The sequence below is a fragment of the Polychytrium aggregatum genome, assembly GCF_025602895.1.
Source record: "Polychytrium aggregatum strain JEL109 chromosome Unknown BJ171scaffold_27, whole genome shotgun sequence".
NCBI lineage: Eukaryota > Fungi > Chytridiomycota > Chytridiomycetes > Polychytriales > Polychytrium > Polychytrium aggregatum.
The window spans coordinates 141353-153182 of NW_026516229.1; the positions used below are offsets into that span (position 1 = coordinate 141353).

General features: G+C 57.3%; 2 protein-coding genes across 2 annotated transcripts; one reads left to right on the plus strand and one right to left on the minus strand.

Moving 5' to 3' along the window:
* Positions 1 to 53: 53 nt before the first annotated feature.
* BJ171DRAFT_511381 (glycosyl transferase) lies at positions 54 to 6935 on the plus strand. Its single transcript, XM_053111580.1, is given in 27 exon segments — positions 54 to 127; positions 140 to 701; positions 1040 to 1089; positions 1235 to 1381; positions 1428 to 1527; positions 1766 to 1789; positions 1884 to 1913; positions 2186 to 2275; positions 2387 to 2493; positions 2697 to 2885; positions 2981 to 3059; positions 3140 to 3233; positions 3392 to 3453; positions 3540 to 3544; positions 3640 to 3674; positions 3756 to 3834; positions 3935 to 3981; positions 4111 to 4237; positions 4381 to 4527; positions 4676 to 4762; positions 4855 to 4926; positions 5044 to 5161; positions 5329 to 5557; positions 5652 to 5792; positions 5900 to 5997; positions 6078 to 6125; positions 6368 to 6935. 26 exon segments carry the CDS (start codon positions 524 to 526, stop codon positions 6535 to 6537), a joined length of 2553 nt encoding a protein of 850 aa, XP_052965044.1. The 5' UTR covers positions 54 to 127; positions 140 to 523; the 3' UTR covers positions 6538 to 6935.
* A 73-nt stretch (positions 6936 to 7008) lies between these two features.
* On the minus strand, positions 7009 to 9351 carry BJ171DRAFT_600414 (uncharacterized protein; the record flags this gene model as incomplete). Its single annotated transcript, XM_053115010.1, has 6 exons — positions 7009 to 7786; positions 7895 to 8071; positions 8392 to 8471; positions 8565 to 8764; positions 8899 to 8952; positions 9113 to 9351. The coding sequence occupies 6 exons, from the start codon at positions 9349 to 9351 to the stop codon at positions 7160 to 7162; spliced, it is 1377 nt and encodes a 458-aa protein (XP_052965045.1). The 3' UTR covers positions 7009 to 7159.
* Between the last annotated feature and the right edge of the window lie 2479 nt (positions 9352 to 11830).

Below are 11830 nucleotides of genomic sequence, written 5' to 3' on the forward strand. Positions count from 1 at the left end.
GCCTGCCTGCTTTGCCTGCTGGATTGCCTGCTGGATTGCCTGCTGGATTGCCTGCTGGATTGCCTGCTGGATTGCCTGCTTGATTGCTTGGGCACTCGGGGCTGACGCCTGCCGCGGAGGGGGACGTTCTCGCTGCTGCTCTCGCTGCTGCTCTCGCTGCTGCTCTCGCTGTGCTCTCTCGCCGGGCGCACTCGCGGCTCTGGATCCTCTCATCTCCCGCCTCCCCGCCCGCTCCTCGCCGCGCTGTCTCTGTGCGCGCAGCAGCTCATCCGCCTCGCTGCTTCTCGCGCCCTCCTCGGCCGAATCATTGCGGGTCTTGCTCTGTCCGGCAACACAGACAACGCTCCCCCGCCCCGCCGCCCGCAACCAACCCTTCCGCTTCGGCCGAGGACCGCACGCGTTCGACCTTTTTTCCTCCGGGGTCTGCCTCTTCTGCGTCTGCCTCTTCTTCCCATCCAGGGCTCGACTCTTTCCTACGCACTCTCCATCTCCATCTCCATCTCCGTACCCACCCGTCCTCACCATGCAAAAGCAGTCCAAGAGGGACGACGAGGGCTACACCATCGCCCGTGGCACCATGCCCACCCGCAACCGTTGCGCTACGGGCCCCAGCAACGCCGTCTACCAAAATCCGCTGTGGAAGCCTTCTCCCGAGGCTCTCAACTTGTGGAAGACCTATGCCGAGGAGCGCCAAAAGACCGGTAGGAAGCCCTGCCTGCATCTCGCCCTCGCTGGTCGCCGCATTGTGCCCCATCCATTCGGCAGCTCTCCCGCCGCGCGTCGTGTCCGGATAGGCTACTCTTGGAATTGCAGGCCGGCCGGCCGGCCGGTTCTCGAGTTGGCTCGTTCGGATTCCCGCTTTCCAAAGTCGGGTTGGCTGCCAGAATCAACATGCCCGCAGCTCCCCCTGTACAGCTCCTTCATGGTGCTTTGCGTGGATTCCGCGTTGCTTGCGTCCGCCCATGAGTGCGCTTCCTCGTACGTTCGCGGCAGCGTCCTTCTTGCCGTCTCTGATCACGCCTTTCAACCACCCTGCCAGACATCACTAGCATCCAGCGAGCTGTGTGCACGCACGCCACAAAGACTCTGGTAAAATGTTGCGCTGGCTTCACACCATCGAGGCGAAGGCGCAGGTCCTCGCCCTCAACGCTCGCTCGCTGTGTTGGCTCGTCCGTGCCGCTGATCTTCCACCGCAATTTCCACCCAATTTCCACCCACCCCGTCGCGTCGACAGGCCCGCAGCTCCTTCAACATGGACGACTTTGCTGCCTACCAGGCGGCCGCCTACAGCGTCCGTGACTACCTGATCGACCACTGGAACCTGACCCAGCAGTACCACGGCAGCAAGGACCCCAAGAGAGTCTACTATCTCTCGCTCGAAGTTCCTTCTTGGCCGCACCCTGGACTCGGCCCTCCTGAACCTCAAGATGAAGGACAGCTACAAGCAGGCCCTGCTCGGCATTGGCTTCCGAGTCGAAGACATCATCAACGAGGAGGTCGATGCTGCCCTCGGCAACGGCGGTCTCGGTAGGTATCTGTGCCGCTCTCACGAACGCGTTTCGCTTGCATGTGGTGCCGTCACACCCGTGTCCATGAAGGCTATGCATACAGTCGTATCACCACCCTGGCTGGCCGGCGGTGTCACTTGCACCAGCGATGTGGCCGATGCCGTTACTGACTCCAATCTCACAACTTTGGCGATGGCTCGCCGACTTGATCGCCCCGTGAAACTCCCGCGCCATCCCGCCTCACACACCAAATGCAGGCCGTCTTGCCGCCTGCTTCATGGGTGAGAATCTACTCCGCTCCAGGCACGGTCTACCGTGCGTCTCGATGCTGCTTGAAATACTGACGCTCTATTTTGCTCTTCCATCGCCTCGCAGACTCGCTCGCTACCCTCGACTACCCCGTACGTAGATGAGAGCAGCCCAGTCATTGCACATCGGTGCTTCAGTCCAGCGCTGCCCAATACCGGGGCAAGCAGAGTGCGGCTGCGTGTGCTGACTCACTTCTCCTGCCTCCTATGAACTCCAATCTTGCTGCACAGGCTTGGGGTAAGCATACCCCCATAATAGGACGCGTGCTGGACAGGCGCGGCGTTGTCACGACTGTTCTTCGTCTCAACGGCACTAGTTCAGATGGCTTGGTGTACCGGACCGATGGCTTATCATTGCCTCTCTCTCAGGCTACGGCATTCGATACACCTACGGTATCTTCCAGCAGCGCATCATTGACGGATACCAGGCTGAGTTCCCTGACTACTGGCTCAACTTTGGCAAGTATCATACGCGGCGCAGCAGCCACCGGTCTGTCGCAGTCAATCTCATCGCTCGCATATGCCCATGTACTTATCGTGTCGCCTTGCACCGGCTGTGGCGCGATCCAGGCAACCCCTGGGAGATCCAGCGACTCGATGTCTCCTACGACGTCCGTTTCCACGGCTACGTCAACAAGACTGTGGACACTCAGGGACACGCCCGATACAACTGGGAGGTGAGGCTGTGTGTGCACGATAGATCACGTCATTTTGCATCCACACCGTTCTGGGATGCCTGTTGCGGTATCGTATCTGCAGTACCAGCGGCAGAGGTGCTGTCCGCCGCACCACAACAGGCCAGCGCGGCCGCAACGATGCATCTGAATGATTGATCCTTCGTGCTGACGCTGACCGCTGGTTTCGCTCGCGTGCTCAACAGGGTGGAGACAAAGTCGTCGCCGTTGCCTACGACTATCCCATTCCCGGATTCGACACCAACAACACCATCAACATCCGTCTCTGGAGCTCCAAGCCCAAGAAGGAGTTTGACTTTGGTCTCTTCAACGAAGGCAACTACGACAAATCCGTCGAGGAGCAGAAGGGTGCCGAGAACATCACCTCGGTCCTGGTATGTCGCTGTCGCCTTGCCGGAGGTGCGCTATGGGTATAGTCCTGTTCCTGACAGTTACGTATCCTCTCCACCATCCGTCGCCCTCCCAACAGTATCCCAACGACAACCACATGGTTGGAAAGGTCCTGCGTCTCAAGCAGCAGTACTTCTTCGTCTGTGCTACCCTGAAGGGTATGTTGCTCGCCCCGAATCCATCTCACACGGCGCCTACTGCCAGAGTGCCTGTGCTAACACTATTGTGCTTGACCCAGACATCATCCGCCGCTTCAGAAAGTCCCTGCGACCCTGGTCCGAATTCCCTGACCAAGTCTCGATCCAGCTCAACGGTAAGCAGCCGTCCATGGTGTCGCGCAACATTCACAATGTCGCGTTCTCCTGATCGAGCCGGACCCTGTAATAACCTCCACTTCTGCTCTCAGACACCCACCCGACTTTGGGGTAAGTTTGCAGGGAACCATGTTTTGCGCTGTCGATGTTCATACTAACGCCCGTCCTACCCGCAGTATCGCCGAGTTGATGCGCCTCTTGATCGACGAAGAGGGTCTTTCCTGGGACGATGCCTGGGGTAAGCGCTCGCTGGCTTCGCTGCATCCGGTTGGGGCTGATCTGCCGCTGTCATTGGGTTCTAATGGCCTGTCTCTGTGTTTTCAGATACTGTGTAAGTTGCCCCGACTGGATCGCCAGTCACACGGCATGCTGGATCTTCTCGTGCGCTGCCTGACCCCTGCTCCACTGATCCATCAGCACCAAGACGTACTCGTTCACCAACCACACGGTGCTGCCCGAGTAAGTGCTGCCGTATTTTCCTGCATCCACGCTTGGATCTCCGCGACGTGCTCCTGACTCGACTGAATACGCTCCCTCCAGGGCTCTTGAGCGCTGGGCCGTCCCTCTTCTCCAGGACCTCCTACCTCGCCACATGATGATCATCTTCGATATCAACCTGGTACGCGCATACTGTTAAACACCTGTTTGGGCGCCTCGTCTGTATCCATTTGTGAGCTTGCATAGAGCTGGTATTCACGGCTCTTGGTCCCAAACCCTAGTTCTTCCTGCAAGCTGTCGAGCGCAAGTACCCTGGCGACCGCGAAAGGTAAGACAGGCACAAAACCCGCTACACTTTTCTATAGCGCGCATCCCCATATCTGCACATCTGCACATCTGCACATACCCTATGCCCATATCCACTCATGCTAATACCACAATATCCACTGCCATTTAGACTGCGCCGCATGTCGATCATCGAGGAGGGCCACCCCCAGTACGTCCGCATGGCCTTCCTGGCTGTCGTCGGTTCGCACACTGTCAACGGTGTCGCCGCCCTTCACTCGAACCTCATCAAGTCCACGGTATGGGAGAGCATGACATCGCATGTCCGCCGCTTGGGGTGGTCCGCCCAGGGCTTTTGGGGACGGAGAGCAACGATGGCCAAGGTTTGCTCGTGCAGTCGCTGATACGGGCGGCCGTCATGGGCTCCTTACTCTCGTAACAGATCTTCAAGGACTTTGTCGAGTTCTACGGCGATAAGAAGTTCACCAACGTCACCAACGGCATCACTCCCCGACGCTGGCTCCACCAAGCCAACCCCAAGCTCAGCGATCTGATTTCTGAGGTTCTAGGTGGCTCTGGTTGGATCAAGGTACGGCCGACCTGCGCTTGGATCACTTGACACCTCCACCGATGCATTGGGGACCCGCAAGGGCAGTTGATTGATTGGGGTACCGGATATCTCCGGCTGTGATTCACCGATGCTCACGCTCCGCGATCGCCTCTCTACATCCACACAGGATCTCGCCCAGCTCACTCGTCTCAAGGCGCACGCTGACGACCCTACCTTCCAGAAGCGTTGGATGGACATCAAGTACCAAAACAAGGTAGATGAGTCGTCACTGCCATAGCCTCTGGCTCCTGTTGCTCGGACACGATCTATCGATCGAACGCTTGTTAACCGCGCCATCTCCACCAGGCTCGCTTGGCCGACTACATCTCCAAGCACTGTGGCACGACCGTGTCTGTCGATGCTCTCTTTGATGTCCAGGTAGGTCCATCGCGCACTCGGCCTAATACCAACGCCCGCCATCTGGCCGCGGCGTGGTCGTGACTCGGGGGGGGGGAGAATTCTTGGATCTGAACCGTCTTTCCTTCTGCATCACAGTGCAAGCGCTTCCACGAGTACAAGCGCCAGTTCATGAACATCATGTCAGTCATCTACCGCTACATCCAACTCCAGAAAATGACCCCCCAAGAGCGCGAGAAGGAGGTGCCTCGTGTTGGTATGTAGGATTGGCGATGCCCAGCACTCGGCCACCTGCTCGGGCGGGATCCTGTCCCTTGCAGGCTCTAAACGGCCCTCCCGTATCCTGCACTTGCGATGATGGAGGAAAGCTGTGTCGGGCAGCAGAGGTCTTGTCGGTGATCCTAACACCTGCATCAATCACAGTCATCTTCTCGGGCAAGTCCGCTCCAGGCTACTATGTCGCCAAGTTGATGATCAAGCTGATCAACAATGCCGCCGAGGTCATCAACAAGGACTCTGCCACCAGCAAATATCTGAAGCTGATCTTCATCCCCAACTACAACGTCTCTCTGGCCGAGTTGATCATCCCCGCCAGCGATATCTCGCAGCACATCTCGACGGCCGGAACTGAGGCCTCTGGCACCTCTAACATGTATGGGCATGGGCTGCTGAGTGTGGACTGCTGAGCGTGGATGTGGAGCTGGCGACCGGCCTTGCTCATGTTTGACGGTTTGTCTTGACAACAGGAAATTCGTGCTTAACGGAGGTATCATCCTCGGAACCGTCGACGGTGCCAACATCGAGATTGCCGAAGAAGTTGGAGACGAGAACATTTGGCTCTTTGGTGCCCTCGCTGATGAGGTCGAAGACTGCCGATATGATCAGACGTGAGTTTGTGCATCGACAATGCAGGGATGGAGCTGCTTCCTCCCGTTGAATCCTGCTTGGTCTCGAGAAAGCCCCAGGCTAATTGGGTCATATCAACGCCATCCAGCTACCACCGCATCGCCATGCACCCCAAGCTCGACGCAGTCTGCAAGAACATCCGATCGGGTGCCTACGGCGATGCCAACATCTTTGATCCTCTCTTGAGTAAGCGCGCGAGTGCCTGCCAGTGTGTGTCCAGTCTCTGCAGAGACACTTACAGCTACGGCCGCCCTTTTCTGCCACAGACACCCTCAACCACGACTACTACCTGCTCAGCCGCGACTTTGGCTCTTGTAGGTTTCATTTCCTGCACTGTATCGCACACTTGTGTGGATGGCGTCGTCGATGAGCTGTTCAAGCATGACTGCATCGGCGCACGGCGGCCCCATCCGGAAACAGGGCTGAGATGACATTCGATACGCTGTGCTGTTGCGGCCGCCGGCGACAAGCTGCAGCTTGCCCAAGCAGCTTCTTGGACACACAGGAGCGCCCGCCACTCATCCTGACATTGTCTCTCCTTCCTTGCCGTTCACAGACATCGATACTCAGGCCCAGATTGATTTGGCCTTCAAGGACAAGGCCAGGTGGGCCAAGAGATCCATCATGGCCACCGCGGGCATGGGCAAGTTCAGCAGTGACCGCTCGATCCAGGAGTATGCCGAGAAGATCTGGAGAATCGCCCCACTCCGTCCCCCCAGCGCCTAAACGCTTCGGACGGGCTGCACTCTGGTCCTCTCTGGCTCTCGAAAGCCGCCGAAGGAGCCTTGAGTGTCCCGGCTGTTTGTTCCGATTCAACATTTGATCTCTTTTTCTTTCCTTTCTTACCTCTTCCTCCCTCCTCTGTGCGATTTCCTCTCGTGTCGACGGGACTGGATCACTCCCGTGGCTCGTCGGCTTTTCCGCGAGCGCTTCGAACCCGCACCATTCCCCCTCCCTTCCTCTCTCTCTCTTCTTTCCTTTCTCCCTCTCTCCCGCTGCCGATGCTATGTGACCCTTGCGGCGGCGGTATCTGCCGGGCCGGTGGAGTCGCATCCACGCGATATTTGGTTTCTTGTGAGTTTGTGTTGAAACAGAAGATAAAGCACATACTGTCTGGTCATGGAGTCCCCGATACGATAGCTTGCAACGAGGGGAGGGAGGGCGGCTACAGCAAGGCCGTCCTGAAGCATGCCCCGAGGGATAATGATGTGGTGATCGTCTTTGGTAGTGAGTCAAGGCGTCCAAGCAAGGGTTATGCATCCAGCCTCAGGACACAGCGGTGTGCTCGGTACTTTGGGCTGACATATGGGATCGTGAGGGTGTCCCGTTTGCTCATGTGAAAAGTGTACTACAGATACTCGTCGTCTTCTTCGTCGTCAGACCACTCCAGGTCACCAAGCGACAGTCTCTGGAGCAGCCTGGTGGCTTGGTTGGGTGTTGATTCCTTTGGACCGGCTGCGGTGCTCGTCGGTCGGTCTCCGGCAGGTCCCAAGGCATTCAGGGCCAGCGAGCTTTGGACGACAGTGGGGTGGCTGTTGACCTGAGGAATGACCACTTTGGCCGAGGTCGAGGACGGCAGCGACCCGACCACAGGCCCCGATGCCGCTGATCGGACGCTCTCGTGGGCCGAAGAGTCCTCCTTGACAAAGCCCAAGGTCTTTGCAACCGCCTGGAACTTGCCGCGAGCCAGGGCGCCTTCGACCGCAAGCTTTCGCTTCTCCATGGCCTCCTTCTTGCGCTCTTGTCGGAGCAGGCGCTCCTTCTTCTCCTTGGCCTTGATCCTCGAAATCCGCAGCCGGACCATGTCTTCGCGCAGGATCTGCTCCCGTAACAGCTCCTTGTTCTTCTTTTCAAGGGCTTCCTTCTTCAAGAGCGATTCCTTGGTGATCTGGATGTACCGCTGGAGCTCCTTTTCGAGGGTCCGATTCTCGTTCTCGATCGCAAGGGTGTGGTCCTCGAGATACTTTGCGGCTTTCTGGTGTTCAGAGCGGGGGGGGGTTGGATGCGATGCCGGTGGTCAGTGGCGAACAACCGTCTCCAAACAGTCACAGCTCGCGAGAGCTTGGGCCTCATGGGAGTGTACCTCGTGGGCGGCGGACTCCATCATCTTGATCTTGTTGTCGGCTTCTTTCTGGTGCTTCATGCGGGCCTCCAGTAGCTGCCGCTCGACCTCGGCGAGCTTGCGGTGGTGATCTGCCTCAGCATCCTGCATCTCCTTCTTGATCTTGGCGATCTCGGCCTCGTAGCGGGCACGCTTGGACTGCGGCGTGTGTGAGTATGTGAGTATGTGAATATGTGAGTATGTGAGTATGTGAGTATGTGAGTATGTGAGTATGTGAGTATGTGAGTATGTGAGTATGTGAGTATGTGAGTATGTGAGTATGTGAGTATGTGAGTATGTGAGTATGTGAGTATGTGAGTATGTGAGTATGTGAGTATGTGAGTATGTGAGTATGTGAGTATGTGAGTATGTGAGTATGTCAAAGCAAGTTGTAGTGATGCACAATATAATTCCAGAGGGACACTCTCTGGATGTCCCAGACAACGATACTCCCCTCTTCCCTTGGAAAGCAAACGCACCATCACATCTGAAAGACGCAGCATCTCCTCTTGCTTGGCTTCCAGCTTCATTTCCTGTTCGACCAGGAGAGCCTTCAGGCCTGTCCGCGAAACGCCAGGCAGATCAGTTATCTTCCGCCATTGCTACCACTTCCATAAAGCCGACAGCGGATATATCGATAACCATGCCATACTTTCGATCATCTCGGCATTTTCAATTTCGCGCCGCTTCTTCCGCTCGACGAACTGCTCCAATTCCTTCTTGTTGCACTCGACAAGCTTGTCAATCACCGCCTGTTTCTCCTCCTTCTTGGATTCGAGATAGCGGATGTAGTCGACCGAGTCCGTTTCGCAGCCCTTGAGCTCCTCTCGGTACCATTCGTTTTCCTTTTTGCTGGTTGGGGGGTGGGGTGGGGAATCGGCCGGAAGCGCCATGGCCCAATAACAGTGCGATTCAGTGCAAGGCGCTCTTGCTGTGGCAGAAGTGATGGACAGCCTCCCGCAGCTTTTGTGGTGATATAGACTTACTATCGCGCGCATTTGACTTTATACTCCTCAAGCTCTTTTTCGAGAAGATCGAGTCTACACAATATCGTGAGAAGAAGCCATCAGAAATGGCCGGGCTGCACGGACTGGGTCCGACTCTGATGATTTGGCTGCCCAAAGCACCACTGTCCTCGACACCGCACTCCTTCGTGAGCTGCCGCAAGCCAACGAGAATGCGACGCGGCAGCACCCTCACCTTTGCCTCAGCACATTTTCATCAAGATCTTCCAGCTTCAGCTCGTTCGGATTGCTGCGCTTGCCCTTGATGAGGCTCTTGATCAAAGCGCCGGCCGGGGCCGAGTCTACTGGCTGCGCGGCTGACTTCTTTTTAGAGCCTTCCTTGCGGTAGGTCGTCGTCCGCTTAGAGAGGGCTGGTGGCTTCTGTTCGAAACGAACAGTGCCCTGCTGAACACCGGGCGCCGACGGAACGCTCATAGTGGGAGTAGCGGTCTGTGGGGCTGGTATCGAAAGTCTATGACAGAAACGGAATTATCCGTCGAGGGTGGACTACTTTTCAAGCACGAGTGTAAACGGCTGACGTCCAGGCGCATTGGACAGAACCTCGGCCGAATCACGGAGCGCATGTTCGCTCTTGGCATTTGTTCCCTCGCAGCGATGGCGCCACCAAGCTGATTGGATGTGAAGGCACACGAATTGGACCGAGCCACTCTGTTTTTTTGGGTCCTGGTTCTGGATCCTGCACCCATCCCTCATCGCCAAACAGTGTATCCAAGGAGAGCGGGAAGCAAGCGAAATATCCGCACACTCCAAGAGATGCGATGACCCATAAAACAGACGGACGCTACGGCCTTTCCCGGGAGAGCTGTGCTGACATGCCCGCCGACTACACTTTATTCAGAAAAAACGGGACAATATAGCCGTTTCCATGAACATGTAGTATGTGCTGTGCTCGCGTCAAGCAAAGCCACAAGAAATAAAACAGATCACTTTGGCAGCCTCCGAGTGAAGACCGCCGGTCGCTCTCCGATCTCCACAATCGACCTGCACACTATGATCATGTTGCGCGCCGCATTGACGTCGCGATTCCACACTGTCCGGCAGCTGGGATTCTTGCAGCTCCTGACAAAGTGGGAATTCGCAACACTGGGCGCATCGAGTCCTTCCAACCGAACTGGCTCCAGGCAGTTGGAGCACACCTGCGAGGTGTTGAACTCGTTCGTCGAGGCCACCTTGATGCTTCCATGAGGGCGATGTGGGTGGCGACGGTGGTGCTCGAATTGCTCAAAGTACCGAGCAAACCGCTGCCTCCGAGGGCTGGGTGCATAGCCCTTGCCTTGTCGCCATGACGCATTGCCAAAGGCGATCACCACATCGGTCCGTATCGGGGCGTGCCTCAGGACGGCCTTGCACATCCTGTCGACGGCCACTTGGCGTCTCCTGTGGCCCGTGAATCGATGGTGACGGGCCTTCTTGCCAAGGTGGAAGTCGAGCTGCACTCGCAGCTCCGGTCGCAGGACATGGGTGAGATGGACCTTGAAAGCCTCCGAGGACTGCACCTTGGGCGAGGGGGTGGTCGACATCCAGGTCTCGATGCTGAGTCGATACTTCATGATATTGTGCCACTTGGTGTTGGACGTATGGCCACACATGTGCTGGTAGTGGCCATTGGAGAATGAGACCACCTCGTCTTGGTGGCCCGGTGCTTGGATGACCGCCGTGAAGATGGAGCCGACGCCTGGGTCGATTCCAATCCAAGTGGTCTTGTCGGGGTCTGGGTCGCCGATGTGGGCCTGGATACGCTGCTCGGAAGTCGGAGGAGGCTCGGAGGTCTCGGTGCGATCGGTTCGACGCACAAACTTGACGAGGCCGATGGTGCATCCAATGCCATCGGTGCTGATCTCGTAGTTGAACAGCTTCTTGTTCACGTCCCGCTCTTGGAAGAGGGAACTACGCAGCTTGAAGCAACTGCGCCAGAGACGATCCTGGTTGTTGACACCGTCCTCACCTTCTTCCTTGAGCTTGTCCCTGGTGAGGCCAAGGCGTTTCTTTGGACCAAGGAGTTCCCAGAGAGTGACCGTGTCGATCTTGACATACTTGGCCTTGGTGGTGCACAGAGGGACCATCGTGCACACGGCCGGAGAAGTGTCGAGAGCGAGCTGCTTGAGGGCCCAGTTGATCCTGGATGCCAGCTTGTTGATCTTGGACTTGGTGGTACCGAGCTCAGACTTGGCCTTGGTGAACCTCTTGTCGTCGGAGGGAATGCCTTGGGTAGTGAGCTCGTCCAGCTTGGCCTGGCGCTGCAACTCGGTGACTCGGAGGGCGGGCATGTCACAGTCGATCCACTTGTGGACATCGTCCTGCATCTTGTCCCGGGCAAGGAAACCCACATGGTGTGAGAGGCGGTGGAGGGCCCGGAAGCGGTCCTGGTCGTTGCTGTACCGAAACTCGTCCAGGACGTGGCCAAAGTCTGGATAGAGGAACTCGATATCGGCCTTGGGTGGAGTCTGCCCTGGTTTCTCGAAGAGCTCAAGACAAGCCTCGATGGCGTCGTGCTTGTGCTTGTTGGCTGGGAAGACGGCAGCGCAGAAGCGGCGAAGGAGTCGCCAGTAGGCCAGGTCGAGGTGGGTGGTGCAGTTGGTGGCATAGGCATTGACAGCCAGTGTGAGAAGCTGACTGTGAACACCATCAGGCAGACGAGGGGCCGGAGGCAGGTCTGCGTGCCGAGTGGTCTGGTAGTCGCGAAAGGAAGCGACCAGATGCTCGTTGTATTTCTCATTGTCCCCGGTCGGGGAGAGGGCACCGTCCTGGACGATCTTAAAGCACTGGCGAACGAAAGCAGGGGTGGACTTGGAGATGACGGGGACGGGAAGATCCTGCTCGATGCACCGGAGGATGTGCAGGTTGAGCAGCCTGGATGCCTCGAACTGAATCTGGGTCATGGCCTCGACGGTGG